The 21,336-nt window shown below is 37.2% G+C and overlaps 1 protein-coding gene across 1 annotated transcript in view; it reads right to left on the bottom strand.

Annotated features, from left to right (window-relative positions):
* Positions 1-21,336, bottom strand: part of LOC150104547 (Ig-like and fibronectin type-III domain-containing protein 1) — a 548,674-nt gene that overhangs the window by 98,685 nt on the left and 428,653 nt on the right. Inside the window, exon 23 of the mRNA XM_090395576.1 lies at positions 4,944-5,090. Coding sequence (XP_090251702.1) covers positions 4,944-5,090 — 147 coding nt within the window. The remainder of the gene's footprint in view (positions 1-4,943; positions 5,091-21,336) is intronic.

The following is a 21,336-nucleotide window of genomic DNA, read 5'->3' as shown; positions in this document are numbered from 1 at the left end:
TATTTGTAGTTTAATTCGTTACTGATTAATTTTTTAGTTCTTTAGGTATTTCTGTGCTGCTTTTTTTTGTCCCTAAGAGAGAAAAGTTGTACGGATTTAATTTCTCTGCTTTCTATTCTTTTGTCTTCTGTAGCTTTCATATTTCACTTCCATACAATAGAGAATGCTTTTTTTTTTTTTTCAAAACTTTATAAATCCTAACTCTTGTATGGTTTTGAGTAAGATAGGTATGAAACTTATTGGTCATGAAATTTCTTAATGATAATAATCTTTAATAAAACTGAAATTTTTGGGATCAGTGTCAGCCTCCCTTATTTATAGTTTTATATACATGTGTATTGGATCCACATATGCAAAAGACCATGTGGTCTTTTGCATATGTGGATCCAATATTCCTTCTTTTCTTTTACTCTCTTGACCATGTGGTCAAGAGAGTAAAAGAAAAGAAGGAATTATTATTATTATTATTACTTGACACCTTCAAGGAGTCCAAAGACTCATCGAGGGAGGGCACCTACTCTACAACTCTCCGTCTCCACCACCCAATCCACTAACTACAGTGAACTGTAACTACAATCATCATCATATACATTAACACCACCTACTGGTCATCACCACCAGCACTAGTATTATCACAGACAATCACCAACTTCCATACCCATGGTGGGATTCGAACTCGGAGCCTTTGGCTGGAGAGCAGATACGCTAACCACTCGGCCAACCAGGCTGGCATCTGGTGAAGTGAAGGCTGCAAACTTTGGGAAAGACTGAGTGAGAGATGTTGTTCTACAGGAATGAAAGAGAAGTTGGTTCATTTGTATTAATTATGAGTCAAATGGTGAACAAACCCCGACATCTCCAAATGAGACTGGCTAACTAACCTTCAGTTGAAAAGACCTTATAAAGATCAGTATCTAGGAGCAGGAAAATTGAATTTCTTGAGTTTCTTAGAGACAGCTACATTAGCCAGCATGTCAAGAAGGGAATGCAATGATCTAGTCTTGGATTTTATCACTGCAAAGCCTGCTGTTATGAATGGGGTGTTTAATCTATCTCTGGTTGATAATCAATCATTGCCACTTTCAACTTTAGGTGATAAGGTTTGTTAGTTTAATGTTTAGTGGTGAATGAGCATAGATGGCTATTATTTGCCAAGTCTATGTTTAAAAGTGTATCATTAAACATATAGATATATTGTGAAACTAACTAAAGCTTTGCATATCAGTGTACATCTCATCTTCCCTTCGTGTTATATTCAGTGGCCCTCGTCATGGGCAAGTAATCTGTCTTCATGGGAATAAAATAAGTAATAAAATTTGTTTTAAATATTTTTATATTCAATGATATAAATTAGTACACTTAAAAATTTAAAAACATCAGACATAAAATACGATATATAATTCTTAAAAGATTTTATGTTGCTCATTAGATATTAAAAATATTTATAGCAAAGCTTAATGAACTGAAATAAAGCTGCCCTTATGTATCAAAATGGCTACATTTACCAAAAAACATAGCACGCCATTATAAATTACCAAAACCAGGTAATCATACTTTACATATATTTTGGGGATGAAGGTGGTGATGTTACATTTGGTATTGAATTTGATAATGGTGCAGAAAAACAGTATTAAATTTATATTGAACCTTAAACTTATTCATGCTTCCTACTTCACAATGCAGTCCACTCATCCACAAATCGGCACGTAAAAATCTGTCACGTCTTTCTTTGCCACACCTTTACACAACTTCCAGATATGATCTTTTATTATTCCCATCTCAATTTTTTTTTTATAATCCCTTCTATAATAATCTGATAAAATCTCACTAAATGAAATGCTCACATTCCCAGTTTCTGATCTTGGAATGTTGAATATGAAAAAAGGTTTAGAAGATCCAATTTACAGTCTAGTGGAGATTTACAAGTTGGATGTGTGAATTAGGTTTTTTGCATGGAGAAGTTGTGAATAATTGGAATGTACTGCCTGAGAACATGGTGTCTGCAGAGAATTTGAATGTGTTTAAGGCATGGTATAATGAGCAATGTGTATGACAAAAGACCTCCTAGATGAGTCTTTGATTCCATGGAGTCTTGGGATAATAATAAGTAGGTGAAGAGATTTTATCAGATTAAAATAGAAGAGATTTTTTCATACTGTAGAATGGGTAGAAGAAAAGGCATTCCTGGAAGTCATATAAAGAGGTGGTGTGAGCAAGAAAATAACAAGCAGATAAGATAGTGTTACTATTACAAGATGTCACAATATTGTATGCGACAATAAGGTCTCCCACGATGTGTATGGCTCCATAGAGACCTGGTGATAATACACTGGTGTACAAAACCTATGGATGAACACTATTTCTGAAGATTACAACTGAAAATTCAGACAAATCAGCTTGTGGCAATTTGTATAACTGATTATTTTGATTAGAAAGCAGATAGACAATCAAATTTTTGAATTGCATGCAAAAGGGTCACGTGGTAGTACTCAACAGGATAAAAGGCAAAAGGCTGCACTAAGCAAATTGTGTTTGAAGGAAGCTCTTTTCATGAAGGAATAAAGTTACAAACTTGGATGTTCAAAGACATCATCTAGATGATTTCAAGCTGGGAAAAATTATTGGAAAGCTTGAAGAAGGCCACAGAATTACTGACTGTCAGAGTTTGGAATCTCACATAGCATTGTATCCAGTCTCTGGGTATCAAACCAATAGAATGCAGCATTCCAGACTGCTAAGAGGTCACCCTTGCTCTATCACAGAGCAGGAAGACATTTTGTTTATAACAGCAAAATGTAATCAACACATCATGGCAGATCAGTTTGCAAGTTAGCTCCATTCAAGCACAGGTATGTAGATATCTCAACAAACTGTGGCAAGACATCTGCAACAGGTAGGCCCATGTTCCCGAAGGTCTATTAGTCTACATCCCTTTATCCACAGCTCATTGTAGAGCATGTTTTCAATGATGTTTTATCCATAAAAATTAGACAAGACAACAATGTGCTAATGTACTCTTTATAGCCTACATGACACTTGATCGGGCGTGAAAGTGCTACTGCTTACCATCGTGAGAATGTTCTTGAAAGGGATAGATACGGTGCTGCTGGGATCATGGTATAAGGGGGCATTATGCTTAATGGATGCATCGAGCTATAAATGCTGGATAAAGAGACTATGACCGGTGAACAATATTGCAACAACATTCTTCAACATGATATTTGAATGTTCCATGGTGCTGTAGGTGAAGAATTCTTTTTTATGGATGACAATGCCACACTACATTGTACACAAGCAGTGGAGATACTTCCTGAAACCAAGGATATTAAAATTGAGTGGCCAGCACACTCTCCAGATCTCAACCCAATAGAACACGTTTGAGATGCAATAGGGAGACCCATTGCTGCTCAAAATTCCTCTTCAGGGTGTACATATTCCATACTGAAATGTCTCTCTGCATAGTTTTCTGTAAGCATTGTACACTAATTCCTTAACTACATCCTTAGGAAATTTGTAACTTTTGCCAAAAACATATTGTAATTTAATTTGTACAAATTTTATAACACATTTTTTATGTAATATAATTTATTAGTATGCTGGCAATAAATTAAGGCCACATTTGGCTGTAGTCATGAAAATTTTTTCATATACAGGTAAAAATGTAGTTTGTACTTAGCTTTTGAACACCAGTGTAATAGTAGAAAAAGCATTTAACAAAATATAAGCTGGTATGATTTGTCATCTCAATTTCTTTTTCTCTGCAAGTATTGTGATCCACAAGTGATAAAGATGTATGTCACAACATCCAGTCTTTGGACACAATCTCAATCCCCACTCAACAACATCTGTGTACAGGAAGTCAGCCATCAAATAGGGTAGGTAATCATTAGTGAAAATAATATGCAAGTGTTGGTTAGAAAGAGTGTAAGCGCTAGTTCATGACAAAAAACGATGCGGGAAAGAGGAGATATGATAGTAAATTAGTTACTAAAGGTGTTATAGGATCGACACAGAATACTTCATTTTTCCAATACATGGCAGGAAAGGAGAGAACAAGCAGTCACTCCTGGAAAATGTAAAAGTGCAGTTAGTAAGGATATGAAGGCTAGATTGTTTATTTGAAGAGTGGTGAATGGACAGAATGGTTGTCCAGTGCAGGTTACAAATGCTTTATCAATGAAGAATTTCAAGGAAAAGTATGATGTGATAGGTACTCTGTGAATAATGGTTAATACAGGCCTCACAGGATGAGTAGTCTTTGATTCCATAGAGATGTCTGAGAATAAATCATAATGATTAGTTATAACATGTCTGACTGCATTGTGTGAACCTGAAGACTAGCAAAAATATTTACCTTCACTTAGGATTTGGTTTGGATAATTCTCTATCACTTATATCTGGTTATGTCATTCAGATATACAAAAGTGGAAAATTATTATTTTCTCAGGCATCTCTGCAGAGTTAAAGACTCATTATGAGAGACCAATACTAACCATTATTCATACAATACCTATTGCACTTCTTGAATCACCAACAAAGCACTCATAACTATCTCTGGCAAATCATTCATAGCCCTCCATGCAAATATTCCTCACATCCTTGCAACCACACTTCACACAATTTCCAGGGGTGACTCCTTGTTTTCTCATTTCATGCCATATATCGAAAAAATCTTCTGTGTCAATCCTTTAAAATCCCTTTTAATAACTTATGTGATTCTATCACATCTCCAATAAATACAACATCCCTATTGCATTTATTTTAATTATGTAATAATTAAATTAGGGTGAAGTGCTAATAAGAACATGCATCATGAAAATAGTAGAAAAGCAAGATGAAAGCAATGATATAAAATCAGAATACAGCTTAATTACAGTCCTTGATGGCATTTTGACAGTAGGACTGCATAAAACATAAAAATTAGAGCACCAAATAACTATTACCTTTCCCTTCCTCAAAACAAGTAACAATTTCTTTGGCAGAAGACAAAACACATAATGGAGCATTGACGACAGAACGGCCTTTACACCATCGTAAACAGCTATATGGAACACCTTTTTGTCGACAACAATGCTGATGATCACTGCCATCTAAAGAGAATGTAACAGAGTTTATAAAGCTTAACAGCTTATAGTAAGCATACATTACCTCATTATCAGCATATTAACACATATTTTTGTTTTAAAACAAAATACTAAAAAAAAACACTAAAATTAAATTATTATTATTTCTGAGGCATCTCTATGGAGTCGAGGACTGATTGTGGGAGACCTACTGTAACCATTGTTCACACAATATCTTTTCATGAACTCAGTGACTCCTTTTCCTATTCCATCCATTTACCACTCTCCAAGCAAAAATCTATTCCTAATATCTATCCTTGCTAATTAAATTCTGACATACAATTTCCAGGATGACTCCTTGTTTGCTCCCTTTCTGCAATGTAATGAAAAAAATCTTTCATGTCAATCCTGTAAAATCTCTTTAATAACTTATATGCTTCTATCACATACCCAATTATTCACCTACCAGCTAATTGTTGAAGTCCAAAGACTTTTAATCTATCTTCAAGCTCCCTAGAGCATTCCATAGACTGATGCAATCTCTGTCACTCACCTCTGGATCATTCCCACCAATTCATCTCATGGAATTGAAGCAACTATATCTGCACACAGTACTTCAGATGAGACCCTATTAAAGCCTTATAAAGGAGAATAATAACCTTATCTCTGCTTGTCGGTGTGATCTTCAACAGCTGTGTAATCAGGGCCAGCTTTAGGCTTAGGCACAAGAAGCACCATCTGCAATGGCATTGGGGCACCAACATCGTAAAAAAAAAAAGTAATAGTATTAAAGAGAACCAAAAAGTCGAAGCATTGGTAGTATGAGCAGTGTACCCCAAAATGCTCTATATGTACTTTTTTTTTGACAATAACTATAAACTGCTTTTAAAAATAAAGAATTTTATGATGCCTGTCTCGTCTTACAACACATTGATAAAACCGGGACACCACATACCCTTGAGCCAGCACTGTGTGTAATCTGATGTGCTATTCCACCTTTCCAAATGTTCAATAAATTCAACTCACTATCCACATCCCCCTATTCTCTGCAGCTCATTTCTATCAGTAGAGTACACAACTTGTAATCTCTTCACCCCAAGCCATGTGGCCTTACACTTGGGCCACATTAAACTGGTAGCCATTTACCTTACCCATACTGCCAGTCTATTTAAGTCATCCTGTAAGGTCTTAACATCATCTTCATTGATTATCATTCTTCTTAGCTTTACTTCATCAGCAAATAACTAAATATTCCTCCTTAAATTAAACAGCAGAGAACTGAGTACAGAGCTACGAAGTACTACACTACACTAGTCACCTGCCTTCTCCTGGATTCAGCATTCCCCTACATTACTCTTTGATATCTATTCGTTAATCGCCCTCTTATCCAAATAATTAGCTTCATAACCATTCCCATTTACTCCAATTTATGCAACAGCATTCCTTCAAATGCCTCTGGAAGTTCATCAGAACAACTGAGTAGCCATTTCCTTTGTCTAACTCAATTGTCAGTTTATTATAAAAAGTAAGTGAATTATTATACCAAAACTTACTCTCCACAAAATGTTGCCCCCTATAAAGTATCATATTCCTGTCTACCAGTTCTGAATTTTTTTTTTCCCCAACATCTCCAATACCTTAACCACTCTTGAGATCCTGATTGGCCTATAATTTGCTGTCTTGGGACTTCCTTTATGCAAATGAAAATATTTTGCTTTCTTTCTATTATCTTGGCACCTTCCCAACTCAGTCTCAAATTAAACATCTTGGCCAGAGGAGATGCCAAATTCTTTTGCACATTCTTGTAATAAACAGGTAGATATACCATCTAATCTCATGGGCATGTTCATATTATTATTATTATTACCCAAGATTCATCCAGGAGGTCCTTTTATCAAACACACAGCTTATCATACCATGCTTTAAACACACTCAAATTCTCTAGTGGCATGCCTCAGGGGTCTGTTTTAGGGCCATTGCTGTTTAACTTGCATATTAATGATATTGGTGAAGATTTGGATGGAGATATTCAGTTGTTTGCAAATGATGCAAAGTTAGGACGAGCCATGAAGAGTAAAGAAGATGTTGTAGCCTTACAAGAAGACTTGAATAAATTGAGTGATTGGGCACGGGAATGAGGATATGAGTTCAATGTTGCAAAATGTAAGGTTTTAAAATTTGGAAAACAAAAATGGGATGCAGAATATATGCTTGGTGAGGATATATTGTCGGAAGTGGAGGAAATAAGAGAACTGGGGTGACAGTAGATAAGGATCTGAAATTTAGGGGACACATAACCAAAATTGTGAAGACAACACAAAGAATGGGAATGATGCAGAGGACACTGACTTGTAGAAGTAGGGAGATTCTTGTTCCATTGTATACCATGTGACCAGATTTGGTCACCTGGTTTTCAGAAGGATGAGGAGATGTTGGAAAGGATCCAGAGGCCACTGACTAAGGTAGTTTCTAATCTGTGGAATGTCGAGTATGAGGAAAGATTGAGAAAATGCAACTTGCAGAGTCTGGTGGACAGCAAGAAGAGGGGAGACCTACAAGTATTAAGGGTTGTTATATGATCAATGCTGGAGAGGTTCTACAGAAAATAATGGAAGATCAGGGGAGAACCAGAGGTCATCCCTGGAAACTGTATAAAAAGAGTGTGAGTAGAGGAGTGAGAAGCAGGTTTTTTTCATACAGAGTTGTGAATGAATGGAATGCCTTGCCTGAGAAGGTTCAGTAATATCATAAGCACATCGATTCATCTACCTCTATACTCCCTTCAGTCAATGTCACATTTGGAAATGGAATATCTCTATCTGAATGGTTAAATGGTACACACTTGCAAAATGATCAGACAATAACTGAACTATTTCATTTGCTTCTGTCACCTCCCTTCCATCTTTCCATTGTCATGCTTCCTTTTATTTGCCACATAGTGAAAGAACTCTTTCACTATGTGGCAATTTTTTTTTTTTTGCCTTTTTAGCCATCTTTCTTTCATAATTAGCTTTGGTCTCCTTTGCCTTACCTTACAAGTCACCTTCTTAACTGTGCCTCATACTGGTCATACTGATCACCTTTTTCTACAAATCCTGCTTGATGCTATTCATCCATTTAATTCCTGCCTAATTCATCCTGCTCCTGACCCTGAGTATACAGTCTGATAACTGCTTTCTTCAAATATCTTTTTTCATCTCCCATACACTGCTAGCACCTCTGCCCTCCAAATTCTTATGCCATGGCACTACTCTAAGCTGACTTTGCAGTTTTTCATAATCACCGGCTTTGTAAATAAAATTCCCTTAACATAAAATTCTGTTTGGAAATTTCCCAAGATAAGAAGCAGTGCAACTACATTGGTTACTGCTATGTTTTCTGATGCTCTGACTATATCTAGCAATTATTGAACTTTGAGTTGTCTCCACTGAATGTTGTCTTAGTAGTTATCTGTTAGCCATTTTCTTCCCTCCCTATGACCGTTCCTCCTTCCACCCCCTGTGTGTTAATTACTTGACTTGCAATCATTGTGCTAATTTGCCAGTGAATGACATCTTTATGCTCCTTTATACCCCCTAGCATATAGCCACAACAAACTATTTATTTTATGGTGTTGGCCTCTATCACACCAGATAACCTCAATGAACTGCCCTCTGCATCCCTGTTCTCCTAATGCACTCCTGCTTTTTTGGTTTCTGTTCCCACTGTTGTCTTTGAAAATACTATGTCCCTTGCTTTCTATTCCTGTATCATCCTCCATCAAGCCAGGATCACTGATGCCTATAATTTTGGGCCAGGTTGAATTTGCCAATCTAAACAAAAATAAGTATGCCTTATTCTGATATTAGGTGTAATACTTCGGAAGGCCTGGTCAAAAATGGAGATATATCATCTGCTCCAACATAAAGTTATGTACGAATTCACACTGAGAGAACATTCCACATTTCAGGTTTCTGATGGCTTATTCTGCGCTCTTCAGTCACTGTTTTTCTCATTAATAATCTTTCAAAACAATTTTTCACATATCCAGGATACCTTTACCATACCTATCCCTAAAAGTCGACTTTCTCTAATCCCACTTTCCCAACAGCGAAATCATTCTTCCAGGAGATTTTAACATCCACAACACTAACTGGCTTTCCTCCTCCAGTTGTACAGATCTTGCAGGCAGAGATGCAGAAACATTTGCCATCACCAACGACCTTACACAACTTGTCCAGATGCCAACCAGAATACCAGGCAACCCAAACCACTCCACAAACACCCTAGATCTCTTCCTCACCAATGACCCCCCCCCTCCAAATACACAGTGAAAGTAGTGAGGGCCCCTGGGCAATTCTGACCACAACCTAGTACTCATCTCCTTCCATGCAACAACGTTTACACAGACACTCCCATACAAGAGTAGTTTGGCACTATAACAGTGCCAAGTGGGACAGCCTCCGCAACTTCTATGCTGCATTCCCATGGTTGGACTATTGCTTCTGGCCTTCCAACCCAAACATGCACCGAGCTTATTACCAAAGTAATCCTCACCGGTATGAATACGTACATTCCACACAATATTCTGAACTGCCATTCCCTAACGAAACCCTGGTTCTCCAAAAGATGTGCTAGGCTGTAGAGATGAAACACCATACATACCACAACCTCATTCTCCTTCAAAGCTTACACCGAAGCCTGTAATAGATGCAAAAAAAACAATCAATGCTTCCAAAACAGAGTTCGAAGGAGCAAAAAGCAGGAGCCTGTCCAAACGGCAGCCAAGCATTTTGGTCTCTTGCCAAAGCAATTGGCCGTAACTTCTGTTCAACAATATTCCCACCCCTATCACACCCTGATGGCTCTACTGCCTGCCTCATCACCCACAGAAAAAGCCAATTTTCTGGTCTCATACTTTGCTTCAAATGCATGCATAACTGACGATGGTAAATGTTCCCCAACTATTCCAGACACCCAACATACAATTCCCCCTATATCCTTTTGCCAGGATTAAATCAGAAAAATACTGTCTCAATTAGACACAAAAAATTCTCCTGGTCCCAATGGCATTCCCCCAATTGTTCTGAAAAATTGTGCTCCAGAACTGATCCCTATCCTATGTCACCTATATATACTCTCCTACTGCACTGGAATCTATCCCACAACTGGAAATTGGCCTATATTCAGCCCATTCCCAAGAAGGGTGACAAGTCACTGCCATCCAATTACCACCCTATCTCGCTTACCTCAGTCCTGTCAAAGGTAATGGAAAAAATCATCAATTCCCACCTCCTACACTATCTTGAAGACACTCACCAAATAAATGACCGCCAGTATGAATTCCGCCACTTCTGATCAATAGGAGATTTACTCACATACGTCACCCATCTCTGGACAAATGCTATGGAGAAGTTTGGCGAATCTCAAGTGGTTGCACTAGATATCTCCAAAGCCTTTGACCGGGTCTGGCACAAAGGCCTACTAGGCAAACTACCATCATTCGGTTTGACCCAGGACTTCTGTAGGTTGCTAGTTTTCTGTCTGGATGCACAATGTGTGTGATGGTGGATGGCTCCCTGTCCTCGCACCACTCAATTAATGCTGGGGTCCCACAAGGTTCTGTCCTCTCACCAACCCTGTTCCTGCTATACATCAATGACCTATTGCAATTGACCTCCAACCCAATACACAGTTTTGCAGATGACAGCACACTACACTCCTCGCTTGCATAACTCCGATCTCCAAGCCATCTTACAATGGGGTTCGGATAATCTCATAAATTTCAATGCCAACAAAACCCAGTTCTATACTATTTCTCATAAAAAAAGAACAACTTTTTTCCAGTATCCTTTTCGACGATACCCAAATTTCCAGACAGCCTGAGATCTCGCTCCTCGGAATCATCCTCACATCAAACCTCTCATGGCACAAACATAGCTCAAACATTGCATCCTCAGCCTCAAAAAAAAACTAGGATTTCTCTTCCACTCAAGACGTTACTTCACCCGTGAACAGCTACTAACATTATACAAGTCACATTATACAATGTGACTTGTATAATGTACTAACATTATACAAGTCACAAATCCACCCAACTATTGAATACTGCTTCCACATATGGGGTGGGGCCTCTAAAAGCTCTCTCAAAATGCTCGACTCAATACAGAGGAGGGCAATTAGACTTATCAATGATCCATCCCTTACCAACTCTCTCCCCACCACTTTCACACAGACGTTTGGTCTCTGCAGTAAGTATATTCTACAAATATTTCCATGGGAAATGCTCATCCGAAATAACATCAATAATTCCCCCGCTCAGTACTAAGCTCACTGGAACACGTGCAGCTGCTGCACAACATCCCTTCACAGTACACCTAGAAACAAACAGAACCAATTTCTTTTCCTCTTCCTGCAACTCCTGCACAGTCTCCCACAGTATTTCCCAACGAATACAATTTAAAGTCATTCAAATGAAATGTAAACAAATTCCTTCTTTCCCAACCCCATACACAGTACTAATGTACTATAGGTTGACCAATCAACCTCCTGTGTATGGGCCCAACTTAAAAAAAAAAATAAAATAAAATAAATTAAAAAAAAACATATGCTTTCTTTTTTACATTACTCTTTCATCCATTTCTAAAGTTGTCCATACCCTTCAGAGCATTTTACTGTATGTTTGACTTTCATTTTCTATATTTTACCCAAAGTCTTTGCATGTCTTTCTGTTTACTTATTTTTACACATTGTTTCACTTTATTACATCTTCTCAGTATTTTCCAGATATCCAGGATACCTTTACCATATATGATTTCTTTTTTACATTACCCTTTCTTTCATTTCTAAAGGTGTCCATACCCTTCAGAGCATTTTGCTGTATGTGTGACTTTCATTTTCTGTATTTTTCCCAAAGTCTTTGCATGTCTTTCTGTTTACTTATTTTTACAGATTGTTTCACTTTCTTACATCTTCTCAGTATTCTTTAAGAGCACATGCCTGCTTAGATTACAGGACTTTTTTTTATATGCTTCTTTTTTTCTTTTTTAGGATTGCTTCTTTGACTTCTTGTGTTTGACAGTGAAGTTTAGATTTTTCGATCTTTACAAACTTCACAACTTGCTCCCTTGTGGAATCAGTGTTTTCTTCAGTGACTCCAGGGTTTTGTTCTTGTTTTCCAGCTCTCATTTTTTCCCCCTCCAGTAATATTTATATTTGAATCTGCAGTTCACTTCTGAAAGCTGCTCAGTTTTGTTTGTCTTTAAAACTTTTGTACTTAAATTTGTTTTCAGTATGCTGGACTGGTTGGTGTATCTGCTCTCCAGCCAAAAGGCTGTGGGTTCGAATCCCACTGTGGGCATGGATGTTCGTGATTGTCTGTGAAAATACTTGTGACGGTGGAGGGTAATAGATGGCGTTGGTATAGTTGTGGTTCATTGTAGTTGGTGGATTGAGTAGTGGAGACATAGTTGTAGAGAAGGTGCCTTCCCTGGAGGTGTCACGTAATAATAATAATATTGCTACATATCGCTCACATAATAATAATAATATTGTTAAATATTGCTCACTTTGTGTTTCAACCCCCCCCCCATATATATATATATACACTTTTATCTTGAACCAGCATGAAAATACTAACAGTTACCTATTTAATAAGATTTTTCTTATTCCTTACATATTTTTGTGCATATCTTTATGTTGGAATAAGATATTATCAGAAATGCAATAGGTACCGTGATTACCATTGTTCTTTGATTTAAATTTTTGCAAAATATTTCTGTATGTCTAATATTCATTTCCTGCTCTGCTGTTTAGATCTCTGTTGGATGTGGCTAAAGCTGTACTGCAGATATTTAACAGTTGTTTCCAAAACTCTTTTCTTTCATGTTTAATAGCCTCTGCTGTTATGCCATCCAATGCAGGTGCTTTTTCATTTTTTTGGGTTTTTAGTGCAGTTTCAAATTCTTACAGAGGGTAAAACCGAAGTCACACTTCCCAGTCAGTGCCTCTCAGGAATCACTGGCATACTTACGGTAGCCAATGTGACTGGTGAAGCATTTTAGGGTCCGTCACCTTATATGTGAATTTATTATTATTCAAAGATCCCCCATGGAGGTAAAGACTCATCTAGGAGGTCCTTTTATCATACACACAACTCATCATACCAACACACTGTCACCTTCAACACACTCAAATTCTCTGCAGGCACTACACTCTTAGGCAAGGCATTCCAATCATTTACAACTCTGCATGCAAAAAACCTGCTTCTCACTCCTCTGCTCACACCCTCCTTATACAGCTTCCAGGGATGACCTCTGGTTCTCCCCTGATCTTGCACCATTTTGTTGTAAAATCTCTCCAACATTGATCCTATAACAATCCCCTTACTAACTTGTAGGTCTCTATCATATCACCCCTCTTCCTCCTATTCATTAGACTCTGTAAATTGAATCTTCTCAACCTTTCCTCATATTAGACAGTCCAGAGATCAGAAACTTAGTAAGTTGCCTCTGGACCCTTTCCAACATGTCTTTGTCCTTTTGAAAACCAGGTGACCAAATTTGGGCACAGTAGTCCATGTGTGGCCTAATCAAAGCCTTATACAATGGAACAAGAATCTCTTTACTTCTACAAGTCAATGTCCTCTGCACCACTCCCAGAATTCTTTGTGTTATCCTCACAATTTTGGCAACTTGTCCTCTAAATTTTAGATCATTATCCACCATTATTCCAAGGTTTACTCCAGATCCAACAATATATCCCCTGCCAAGTGTAAATTCTACATCCCATCTTTGTTTCCCAAATTTTAAAACCTTACATTTTGCAACATTGAATTGTCATCTCCACACTCTGCCCATTCACTCAATTTATTCAAGCCTTCTTTGTAAGGCCACAACATCTGCTCTATTCCTCATAGTTCATCCGAACTTTGCATCATCTGAAAACAACTGAATATCTCCATCCAAATCTTCACCAATATCATTAACATACAGGTTAAACAGCAGTGGCCTTAAAACAGACCCCCGAGGAACACCACTAGTGATTTTCCTTTTCTGGGATATTGCTTCCCTATACACAACTTGCTGATGCCTATCAGATAGCAAATCCCCAATCCAGTGCACTAGTCTATTATCCAACCTTATTTGCTCTACTTTGACTATCAACTTATCATGGGATAATCTATCAAAAGTCTTTACAAAATCTAAGTATGCTACTGTAACCATCTCCTTTGTCCAATGAAGTCATCACCTTATTGTACTAAGTCAGTAGATTACTAAAACATGACCTCCTTTTAGCAAATCCATTGCTGTCCATCAAAAATAATACCATTGTTGTCAAGCTAATTCTGGTTCTCAAAACCACTCCAATGCCTTAACTACAACAACTGACAAACAGATAGGCCTATAATTTGATGCTTGAGTTCTGCCACCTACCCTTATGAAATGGCACAATCTTGCCTTCCTGCCACTCCTTTGGAACTTTACCCATTGCAAGATCGTATTAAACAAATATGTCAAGGGTAGATATCAACTCCCTGGCACATTCCTTCAAAATAAGTGGAGATATATTATCAAGTCCCACAGCTGTATTAACATCAAGTTTTCTCAATTCTTCTTGCTCACTTATAGTCAGTTTCTCTTCCTCATCATTTACTGCTCTCAAACTATCCATGATATCACATTCACAAGAATGAAACTGCTCATTAAATATCTCAACTATTTCCTCTGCAGTAGTTGTTTTCTTATACCATTTTTTCCAGTCAACAATCCTTCCATAATATATATTTTTTTTTTATGCTGGCTACATATCGAAAGACCTTTCTAGGAATCTTTTTGGCTTCATTAGCTAATTGCTGCTTATGCTTCACTTTTGTTACCCTTACCAACTGAGTTACCTTGCTGATAACATGATAAACGGATAGGCCTATATTTGATGCTTGAGTTCTGTCACCACTCTTATGAAGTGGCACAATCGTGCTTTCTTGTCACTCCTTTGGAATTTTACCCATTGCAAAATTCATTTTGAACAAATATGTCAAGGCAGATGTCAACTCCCTGGCACATTCTTTCAAAATTTTGGTGATATATTATCAAGTCCCAAATTCTTATTAAGATCAAGTTTGCTCAATTCTCTATATACCTCTTGTTCACTTACAGTCAGTCTCTCTTCTTTATACCCTGCTTGCCTGTATAATCAATCCTCATGGAATTGATTATTACCACTCCTCTTATGCTGCATCCATAATGCCTTTTTCCTCTGTATCGCATGCTTAATCTCTTCATCCATTTCACACCTACCTTATTTAACTTATTGACTCTTGATTGAAATATATTCAGACATTGCTTCTACTAAGTAGTTCTTGAATACTACCCAAGCAGCATTGATCTCCTCTCCAGCCAACTCCTCCTTTCATGCTACACCTGCAAGCATGAACCCTTTCCTCACAGAAATCCTCACACTGCTGGTAGTCACACAGGTAATCACTTCATGGTCAGTGTCACCAACTGGAGGGCGATTTGACATCTCATTTATAATAACATCCTCTGATGAGATGATCAAATCCAAGACCTTCAATCCTTGTGTGCCTTCTGTTACATACTGCCTGAGGTTGTTGTCCCTGAAAAACTCAAATTCATTTTCTTTACTTCCAGTTGCTATCTCATCTTCACAGTTTATACAGCTATACTTAAAATCCATAATCATCACCCTTTTCTTATTTGCTTGGCTAATTTGATAATATATTTCATGGTCACTACTATTACCAGGTCTATAACAACATCCTACTAGTGTTTCATTCTATTCTCCTCTATCTCGCACCATGTTGCTTCAAAACCACTGGCACTATTTCGCTCTTGCATCTCTACCTTTTATGGACATAACTTTTTCTATCATTAATGGCACTCCTCCCTTTTTAACCTTTATATTTTCAAGAAACACATCATCCCCTTCCATCTCTATTCCTGTCAGGATGTTATCGTCATCCAACTATGGTTCACTTATTCCAACAATTCTCAGGTGAACAAATTCAATCAATGCAACCATTTCATTTGTCTTGTTTCTTATACTTCTAGAATCTGTATACAAACATAACAGCTCATTCCTGGATCTATAACAATTTTCACTTATACCACTTATTAGACGTGACTTCTCCATACTTAACTCGAGCCATTTCTTTTTTCTCCTTATTCATCTTAGATCATTCTTTAAATCCAACTTTTCCCTTGATCCCAGGTCATCCCCTTCTTCCCTTTTTGTCTACACACATTCACATCCCCTCTTCCCATTTCCCTGTTTGTCTTGCACACTTATTCTCTCATTCGCTACACTCATGCTACCCACTTCTTCATTCATAAGCACCACTTCAACTCTCTTTCCTTAGCAGTCTCTCCAAATAATTCACACCAAAACCATCCAAATGTAGTCCATCGCTGTTGTACAGTTCAATTCATCCTTCAAACTAATTCCCCATATTATCAAACTGCACTCCTTTCTCCTCACACATTTCATCACTGTCATTTCTGGGCAACACACTGACTACTTTTCCTATCACACTCATCTTTTATCCTTCTCAACAACCTCCTGATATCCAATCTTACTTTTTCTTTGTTCCCAGTGAAGTCATTTTTCCTTATTACCACAACCAACTATTTTGCTCACTTACTCCTCATATCCAGCACCTCATTTACTCTATTCATTTTATCTCCAGGAAAACACCTTGTGCATCTTCACGCTTACCACACCTGTAATAATCAAATCTCCATACACACTAATCGCAGGTCTTTCATTACCTCTTTCATAATGACATCATTGGTTTTTATCTTCTTCATTCTTCCATACATATCTACATTTCTTTTCATTTCACTCTGTATCTGTTTCATCTCTTACCTCATCTTAACCAGCTCAGCTTTCAAATCTTGCATCATTATTTCACTATCTCAATTTTATCACCAGCCATACACACTTGTTTACTGTTAATGCCCCTTGCCACCTTACTGTTAATTGTTAATTGTTTTTAAACTTCAGCTATGTTTGTAATCACTTTCATCATTCTTACTACCATCGATTGTTAAGTTCATCAGATTGCTCATTCGCTTTATCAAAACTTTATGACCAATTTTTTTCTGCTTGTTTACACCGTCTCTCTCTTTACTATCACATGAGTACTCGTCCTTCTCATGACATTCTAGCAACTAACACCTTCAGTTACCAATATGTTCCTGCTCATTAAGTCTTCATTCAGATCACACATGCATACACACCCTCCTTCCATCTGCCTTAAATATCCATAATTTATCTACATAATCGAATGAATACATATAGCACACCTCTCATTTCATGAAATGACTAAAATCAAAATTAAACTGTTGTAAAGACAAAGTGCCACCACATTTCCTTTGCTGATTATGATAGGAATCAGAGATACAGAAAAATCATGATATGCAACCTCCATTCCTTTTTCTCAAAGAGAAGTTATGGAGCCTGTTAGTGAAATTCTTCAAGGAAACCCACAAGGTGAAGCAGAAAGAGGTAGACACTCAAAACATCACTCTGGAGAAATCCACTCATTATATCCATTTACAATGTTTGTATCCTCTTGAAATCTGGAAAAATTTCACTAACTTTGCACCAGAGCAGAGCCAGCAAATCTTGATGCAGTCTGCATCCTAAAACACAGGTTAAGAACAGATTTTGAATAGAATGAAGTCACATCAAATTGTAAAAAATGAACCTTTATCTACACATCAGCAGACAAATCTGGTAATGGAGGAATCAACAAAATGATCTAGTCACACACATCTATTTCTAAAGTTTTCAAGAGAATAACGGCAATAACTTTAAACTCTATCCCAACAGCAACCTGTACCTATGCACCCAATGAGACTTCAGATGAAAACTCCAAGTATACTTTCTGCAATCACCTCTCAGATTTTCTCTACACTTTTTCCAACACTCAATCACCACATCACAGGTGGAGATTTTAATGCACAAGTAATTTCAGTAATCACAAAAAATATAGGGCCTTTCATGTACCACAACACAACAAATGAAATGGATATCTTCCAGCTGAACTATGCAAGCAACCCTCATAACCTTGTTAATCTACAGAGCAATCTGCACACAAACCTGGAAGAAAACTGACCTAGGAACATCCAAATGGAACAGGATCACAAACTGATCATATTTTAACCAAAATTAAACTAAGTTCATGTATAAAACTTCATCTTAGTGCTTTTAAACCCAAAACAAGAATAACAAATGAATATCACTGGAATGATCTAATTTCCTGCTATACAAACTAGGTATAAAGAAGCACTACAAAACAAAATAATTATTATTATTATTATTATTACGGGTATCTCCATGGAGTCAGTAGACTCATCGCGGGAGACCCAAACTAGCAAAACAATATCTGTCATATCTCTTCTTGAATTCATTTACAGATGAAGAGCTCACAACAAAGTCAGGCAATGAATTCCACTCATTCACCACCCTCCAGGCAAAAAACCTTGTTCTGACACCTTTGTTTACCACACTCTTCTTTAATTTCCAGAGATGACCTCTTGTTCTACCATCACTATCACACAGCTGAAACATTTCCCCTGCATCAATCCTATAAAAACCTTTTAGTAATTTGAATGTTTCTATCATATCCCCTCTTCTTCGCCTATCAACCAATCTCTGCAATCCACAAGCTCTCAATCTATCAATGTAGGGAGCATTTTTTATATCACTCACCAACTTGGTCACTCTTCTCTGAACCCTCTCCACAGCCTCCTCATCTCCAAGGAATCCAGGTGACCAGACCTGAGCACAGTAATCCAAATGTGGAAGTATCAATGCTTTATAAAGGGGAATAATAACCTCTTTATCTCTGGATGTCAGTGTGTTCCTCAACAACCAAGTAATCCTATGTGCAATCTTGGACACCTTAGCAATGTGTCCTCTGAACTTCATCTCCTTATCTACCAATACCCCTAAGTCCCTAGCCTCATCAATCTCTTGGAGTACCTTTCCATCGATGTAGTACACAGCTGGTAATCTTTTAATCCCAAAATGCAAGACTTTACACTTTTCCACATTGAACTGACATCCATTTTCTTTTGCCCATTTTACCAGCTTATTTAAATCCTCCTGCAAACTTTCAACATCAGCTTGATTTTTTATTGCACTACACAACTTTGCATCATCAGCAAACAACTGAATATCTCCCTTTAAGCCGTTTCCTATATCATTTATATACAAATTAAACAACATTGGCCCAAGCAAATTAATGAAAGGCCCAATGCCTGAAGAACCATCCCAGAGCTTCACTCACATTGTACTATCCATCCATCCATGAAGCAGCACCAAGACTTCATCTTCTCAAAAGAAATAGGTAACACAAATCAGTGAAGAACTGATAAAGAAATGATATTGATATCAAGCAGCAATACAGGAATCAGAGGATGCACACAATCACAAGAACTAAATGATAATATGACTATATATAACTATAGTGATCAGAACTTACTCCACCTTTGCCATGAGTTGCCCTCCTAAAAGGTTGCTTATGATTGGATCTGCCAAAACTTTTATAGTTTCTATATTTAGCACGAAACTCTTGTAGTTTTGATATATATATATATGATGATTCATTGACTCGGTTGAAATACATATTGTGAAATGAGTTGAATGACTTAAACCAAGAGTTAGGTAAAAGGGGGTTTTAATAGTAAAACATGACTAGTGTCGGCTTATAACAGCCTTCATCAGGTGATATTATAAAAGAAAAAGCACTAAACACTGAAGGTTAAAAAAAAACTATGAACAACATAGAGAGTCTCTATACATAATTAGTATAGATGCAGATGAGGGTAGGCTAGATTTAACATATCCAGGCCACCAACGTAACATATAGGAATTAACATATCCAGGCCACCTATACTGCAAATGATATATTGACACTACACCAAGATGACCCTATCCCTAGTTGATAGATAAGGACTGCTGACCCTTACAGGCAAGCCCACTAGCCAATCCAGCAAGCAGTAAATACACCCATAAGTGGGATGTCAAGCCTACCATATCTGCTACATAAGCGAGTCCCTAAACCATGAACAAGGAGAATGACTGCAGCACCACTGACCCTTGCAGATGAGCCTACTAGCTGATTGATCCTTCAAGGATCAATCAGCTAGTAGTCCCATTTGTTAAAACAGTACAAGAACATCACTAGAATCTTCACCTTCCTTTCCAGGTACCCACAGGCTGCACCACATAAAAATCATGACAACCAAGCATTAACCCAATCCCAGTAATACAGTGGCATGAATAATAGGAAAATGAAAAAATAGAACAAAGAGAATAGGGTAAAAAATACAGAAAGTAGAGTAAAATAGCTAGAATGAAATAATTTAGCTACTGATTTGAAACATTTTACAAAGCTATTTTTTAATGGCATACTACACTATTTCCATGTACACTATGTTCCAAATTTACTGCCAAAATTTATGTCATCTGCTTTACATAGCATTTTGCTGATCGTATCTCGTGAAATTGTTATCCTTACTTTTTTTATTTTAAATTATTTTCCTAATTAATCATGAGTAAAAGAATTCGTGAGCAAAAAATAGAAGTGTGAAAATGATTCTAAAAGTAATCTGATTGGAAGAAAAACTTGAAATAATAAAGAAAAATGAACAAGGTAAGTCCAGAGCAAAGATAGGACAAGAACACAAAAATGGGTGAATCAACTGCTGAATACAAAGAGAAAGGTAAGGCTGCTTCAAGTCCATCATGCATGCACTCGAAATCAAAGTATTATAATGATTGAATTAGAGAGATGTCTTTTTACATGGATCGAAGATTGTAACCAAAAATGGATCCCGCTAAATACTGGCCTTATTAAATCAAAAGCATAGTCTCTTTGTAACATGGAAAGAAAGCGTTATCAATGATGGAAAAGAAGAAGAATTCCACATTAGTGCTGGGTGATTTGAGAAAAAGCCTACATAATGTTCTAATCACAGGCGAAGCTGCAATTGCAGATAAGGAGATATCCAGAGATTTTGAAGAAAATTGTGTAAGAAGGGGACTATTGTGATCAACAAATATTTAATGTCAATGAAACTGGCCTTTTTTTGGAAGCGAATGCCTTCCGAGACTTTTCTAACCAAATCAGAGAAATCTTAGCCTGGTTATAAAATCGCAAAGTCGAATGAAATTACTGCTAGCAATATGCGAGCCATTTGGAAGCACATTCTTCCACATTGTGCAAATGATTCTAAGTTAATTAAATCTCATTCTGAGAAGT

This window comes from Typopeltis vanoorti, chromosome 7 (genome assembly GCF_054136105.1).
Source record: "Typopeltis vanoorti isolate ZY-2024b chromosome 7, IOZ_Tvanoo_1.0, whole genome shotgun sequence".
In the NCBI taxonomy this organism is placed as follows: Eukaryota; Metazoa; Arthropoda; class Arachnida; order Uropygi; family Thelyphonidae; genus Typopeltis; species Typopeltis vanoorti.
This window is presented reverse-complemented; position numbering and strand designations above follow the sequence as displayed.